Source organism: Leptonychotes weddellii, chromosome 3 (assembly GCF_054177405.1).
Source record: "Leptonychotes weddellii isolate Sample4059 chromosome 3, ASM5417740v2, whole genome shotgun sequence".
In the NCBI taxonomy this organism is placed as follows: domain Eukaryota; kingdom Metazoa; phylum Chordata; class Mammalia; order Carnivora; family Phocidae; genus Leptonychotes; species Leptonychotes weddellii.
Window position 1 is genome coordinate 79,382,209 of NC_138371.1, and position 6,000 is coordinate 79,388,208.

Consider the following 6,000-nt stretch of genomic DNA (forward strand, 5'->3'; position numbering starts at 1 on the left):
TGCATGCCCAGAAAAGCAGACTATACAGTCTGCCAATCCCTGAATGCCAAGGCAATGCTGAATTCTCTACTTATTTCCTTATTCCTTCTTGCCTCAAACAAGTTTGATTATGTGGCCCTAGCAAATCCGTTATTTTCTACTTTTCTCTTCTTCATTCTTTATTCTTTGTCCTATAAAAGCCTCCCACCCCATTTTGCAGTTCCCTGGACCAGAGGGAATGGAAATTGCCAGCTTTATGAAGTAATTAATAAAGTTTGTTATCAACTAAATTGTCTTCTTTAATCCTTTTTAAACAACTCTTTGTGTAAAAATACTCTCAAATACAATTTACTGGTAAGGACATTTTCTGATTTAATGATCTTCTTTATAGAGCAAAACAGAAGCAGGTTTGGTAGATGACTGGCCACTTGGGGGTGGGGGTGGAAAAGGGGAGTAAAGACTCGGGTTTGTGATGATGGTCGTCAAACTATATAAACTTACTGAATTGTGCACTTAAAATGCTAAATGATATAAGTCAGACAGAGAAAGACATATACTGTATGATACCACTTATATGTGGAATCAAATAAATGGATGAATGAATGAATGAATAAACTGAACTCATAGACACAGAGAACAGATTGGTGGTGGTTGCCTAAGGTGCCAGGTAGGAAGTAGGCAAAAGAGGTGAAAGCAGACAAAAGGTACAAACTCTCAGTTACAAGATAAATAGTCCTGGAGTCATCTTGTAGAGCATAAAGCAAAGTGGATTCTATGGTATGGTAAATCACAATGCAATAGAGTAATTTTTTTTTTTTTAAAGTAAGCTCTATGCCCAACGTGAGGCTTGAGCTCAAGACCCCAAGATCAAGAGTCACATGTTCTACCGACTGAGACAGCCAGGCACTGCTAGGATAACTTTTTAAAAAAGTAATAACATTGCAGGAGTCACAAAATTTGGAATCCATTTCTGGTTATATCATCCAGCTACATGAACTGAGCAGACTCACTTAAAATTCCTTAGAGGGAACAAGTTGGTGATATACCTAAGACTTAAAAAATTAAAATCAATTAAAAAATAAAATACATAGAAACAATACATTTTACATATTAAGAGAAAATTAAAACTTTTTAAGAAAAGCAAATGGCCACGAGCTTATAAAAACAAATTTCAAACAAGGAAAGAAAAATTTTTTGATTGTCAAATGAGCAAAGATGTCAGTGAGACACTTGTTTATTTCTGGAAGAAATATAAATATAAATGGAAGGCAATTTGGTACTTTGATAGGTAGGTCATAAAGAAGGCAGAGGATCATAGGGGAAGAGAGGAAAAAATGAAACAAGGCAAACAAGGAGACAAACCATAAGAGACTCTTAATCTTAAGAAACAAACTAAGGGTTGCTGGAGTGGAGGGGTGTGGGGGGATGGGGTAACTGGGTGATGGACTTTGGGGAGGGTATGTGTTGTAATGAGCACTGGGGATAAGACTGATGAATCACAGACCTATACCCCTGAAACAAATAATACATTATATGTTAGTAAGAAAAAAATAAAATAAATAAAAATAAAAACAAAAACAACAACAACAACAAAAAACACTTTGTCTTGTATGTCTGCCAAACCAATATATCTTATGGAACTATCCACTATCTTCTCAGACATTTAGGAACAAGGATATTCCAAACAGGAATAATTTCAAGAAATGTAGACAGGTCTTTTCCAATATTTATGTCTTGCATGTTCCTTCCTTTCTTCCTTCCTTTTTCTTTGTGCATGCCAAGTATGCATGGTTTGTGTGTGTGTTATTTTGGGGGTATGGTCTTTAGAATAATGTTGAACATAAGTGCAATACCACCTGAGTAAAAATAATTTTGACCCTTTTCTCTAGCAACATCTCAAAAACCGTCAAAGAGTAGAAAAAACTTATTTTGATAAAACTTTCTCTTAGAAATCCTGAGCAAACATTATATTTAATGGCAGAATACCAGAATCCCACAAGCTGTGCCTACAGCCTTTCCTTGAAATTTTTTAAGCCTATACTGGGAGTCATGATCCTTTCATTTGTTCAAAACTTGTTTATTTATGCTTTGTTTTTCATTATTCAGGGTTACTAAAGAACATTTGTTCTCAGTGTTATGATAGTCTCTTAAATTAATTTGAGAGGCAATATCATTTTTAGATGTTCTTGGAAGGTTTTAAGAGGGGAAGTACTAGTTTTTTGAAGGATTCTTATTTGTCAAAAAAAAAAAGTGGGGGGGAGGAAACTTGCACACTATCTGCGTCTGAGCCTAGTGAACCTTGTCCCCCAGGCTCACCTACACCTCTGTAATCATGAAGCTCACTTCTTCACTTCATTCTTTTCTCTGCTCAGGTGTCATCTCATCAGGATTTCCTTCCCAGATGGCCCTTGGTAAAAGAACGCTACTCACCCTGGCAGTCCACAACACTTAAGAGTACCACCTGAGAATGGAGTATTTATCACACTGTTTCTAAGTTTGTTTATTTTCTATCTCCTTATACTAGAATAAAAACTCAGGGATGTGACAACTTTGCTCTTTAGTTCACTGGTAAACTGTTCTGAGAATAGTGTCTTGAACAGAGTAAGTGCTTAATAAATATTTCTTGGAAGAATGAACCCTTAGCAAGTAAGAAGCATCTAGAGGGAGTATAGTGGGAATAAGAATTAACAGATTCATCTCTCTGTGGCACCATCCTAAGTGATCTAGAACAGATAAGTGGAGTCCCCTCAGAGTTTCTGATTTAATAATTCTGGTTTGGGACCCAAGAACTTGCACATTCTAGTAAATTCCCTGGTGATCCTCTTTGGGCTGGTCAGGAACCCACAGACTTTGACAGTAATGAATTTAGAAGAACTCTTGGGGTTAATGATTGGGGAAAATGAAGTCAATTTTTGTATCATTCAAAACTGTATTTTTTGAACAAATAAACTGTTAGATTCCTTATTGAATCAATTCATTTTCCTTCTCTTTACATTTCTTTAAGAATCAGGAATGTATCCTAGATTGTAATTTTTATGTTATTTCCTATTGAATATCTAATTAAATACTATAACCATAATCAGGGTAGTAGAATCAACTCTTCAGTCTAATGAAGTGATTATATATATAATGCTATCTTTACCTGGGTTCTGATTAAATTATCTCCAAGCTTAGTAGAAGAGTCCTATATTGAGCCAATATTAAAAATCTCTATTGAAGTTAAAAGTCTGTATTAAAGGGGGCAAGGAAACTAACATTCTGGCCCTGTCTTAGGCTCACTTAACATGATCTCATTTTCATGCTAAGAAAGTCCCTCTACATTTTGGAGCAGTGTTTGTTTTTTCCACTTGGAGGAATATAGATGGGCTCTGAGAGGCTACTTGCTTCTCAAACTCACCCAGCTAGATAGAGTTAAAGCAGGCCCTCACAGCAATCTCAGACCACAATGCCTCCCAGGACAAACAGTGAGTTTTGCTCATTGTGTTTCAAATTCACTGTGCTGGAAGAGATGGGTAGAAAGCAAGTTCCAAGGCACAGACAGGAATGTGAAAAGGTAACTAGTAAATATTTTGTTGCAACAAAACTGACTCAGCATGAGGATGAAGTCATGTTAGTCAGTGAGTCTTAGGTTCAGTAACAGTAAGTGATACATTCAAATAGGGTTTTAACTTTCCCAGCACCCCTTCATTTCAACAGTCTTGAAATTCAGGGCTGAGCCCTACCTCAAATCTCTGATGGTATTATATAGAAGAAAGGCACTTTAAGAATAGGTAAGACAGACAATGCAACCAAAACTCCCTAATGCATTACTTCTCAGGTGTAGGAAGTAGTCATTGCTCACATATGCATCTAGATGTGGCCATTATTTAGCCTCATTTCCCAAGACAGCCCATGCGGCAGCCACACTAGACCACTGGCCACTTTCTCCCCCACCAGTGCTGCTGCCATGTTTTTCCTTCTCTCTGTAATACCATCATCTGTCCTCATGGGATAGGTTTTGTTAGTATTTTTGTTTGCTTACTTTGCTATGTCTGCTATTCCTATTACTCATGAAAAGGAATAAAATAATTCTTTTTAAATCTTGAGGAAATTACAACTTCCAATAAATGTCATAAAGTTCTAGAACCCTAATTCTTGATTTCTAGTTCTTGCTGCCCATTCAGAAGGCCACCTAAAGTTCTGTGGTCCTCCAGGCTTCTGCTGTCATCTCCAGCCTAGGAACCCATCAAATCTCCCAGGCAGCCCATGGGCTGGAGAGCACCTTGGGGGCTGGGTCACCAGAGGAAATTTGTCTCAGGTGGGTCATGGGGATTTGAGGGGACTTCCACCCTGTGTGCCAACCGTCACCAGGCAACCTTCTCCACCTCACTGAAAGAATATCCCTAGACTTACCTTCCTCATTTTTCACACACAAAATTCTTTGTATCCCTTAAGATTTAAATCAAAGTGCCCTTTCATTCTAGATTCTAGAAAGACCTAGATTTTTTTTCTGTGATATCAGTTCCCTTCACTTACCCCATTTTATTCCTAGAGCTGTCGTTTATATCAATGTCTACCTCAATTGATATTAAGCAACCTTAAATTGGATAAAGGGCTTTCTCTTATTTTATCCTTCTGTAATTTCACAGGGTGCCTTCCTGGGTTATATAGTAACATATAAGCCAAATAAGATAGCTATGTGACCCAATCTCATTCTAAAATCATATTAGCTGATGCTTTTGGATTATGAGTATCCAAAATTCTATCTGCCTCATTTAATCTAAAGAAAACTAAAAATCAAACTGTATTATAAAGTATCCAAAAATCATTTTGATCAATTCTATTCAACCTGGTAGTCTTTTTCACTGATGTAAAATGGAGCAAAGTCAAATATTTTAAAAAGTCGTATTTTTACATTTGTGCTACCTATTTTTTTTTAAATAGGATATCCCCCAAACTAAGAGCAGAATCAGCTTACCATATTATTTAAAAGAAAAAAATGCAGTATTGCATTTCTTAGTCATTGATAATGTTTCTTTTCTTTCTTTCTTTTTTTTTTTTTAATTTTGGTAAGTCTTACACATGCCATGTTTACAGCACACAAAGATGGTTATTCACATAATATCTTCTTAATATACTCAAATCCCAAAATAATATTTCCTCTAAGACAAATATCATGTTATCATAAACTAGGTGCCACAAAATAAGAGATATTCTAATACTGTTTTGAAAAGAAATTGTTTTGTGCTCTAAGTGCTTAGAGAACAAGTAAATGCGTCTGCCTATAATTTTCAGTCAGTCACTCCATTGTTCAGAGAAGTAGATGACAGTATAAAAACCCTGTTAAGTATTTTATGTAGAAGAAGAAAAGGAACATAAAGAATCTGAGGCTTAGGTAGGCTGACGGGTTGATTTAGTAGCACCAGGAACTTGCTGTTTTTCAGACATAATTACAATAGCTCTATTATATAATAGAACAATGATTTCAAAGATTTATGATAAACACATGTAGTAGCAAAAATAAATTAATAAATTAATTAAGAAAAATAAAATCCTTTTCAGTGTTCTTACCTACAGGTAGATCCTGCATTTTGGGGATATGAAAATGCTCCTTGAAGTGCCTCAGCTCATCTTCCTCATCAAGGCGGAGGGCGACCCTCTCATCTGTCGGGTGACATCGAAGTTCTGATGCAATGCGTTGTACTGTGTCAGCTGGTAACTCAAGAGGGGAGGGCTCCATTACAAGTTGCTTCTCTAAAAATGAAAGTGAATATAATATAAAATAATTTAGCCACCATCATTTTTTTTCTGTAGAAAATTAGTCAACCCTTTGGCTTAAGATTCTCATCTTCCCAACCTCAGAAATAATATAATTGACCAAACAGCATTAAACCTCATGCTTGAGTTTTTCTCATGTGTGAAATAAAGAAAATGATAATAACTTAAGGGATGTTGAAAGGAATAAATTTAGGTAATGGTGGTGAGGAGTAAGGTCTTAATAAATGTTAGCTCTTTCCATTTTTGTTTTCTGGAAAATGGACC

General features: G+C 36.0%; 1 protein-coding gene across 2 annotated transcripts in view; it reads right to left on the minus strand.

Annotated features, from left to right (window-relative positions):
- The window catches only part of KYNU (kynureninase), a 130,194-nt gene that overhangs the window by 103,399 nt on the left and 20,795 nt on the right, over positions 1–6,000 (minus strand). For both annotated transcript variants that reach the window (XM_081814530.1, XM_006735842.3), the window contains one exon: positions 5,530–5,712. In XM_081814530.1, coding sequence (XP_081670656.1) covers positions 5,530–5,698 — 169 coding nt within the window. In that variant the 5' untranslated portion in view covers positions 5,699–5,712. The remainder of the gene's footprint in view (positions 1–5,529; positions 5,713–6,000) is intronic.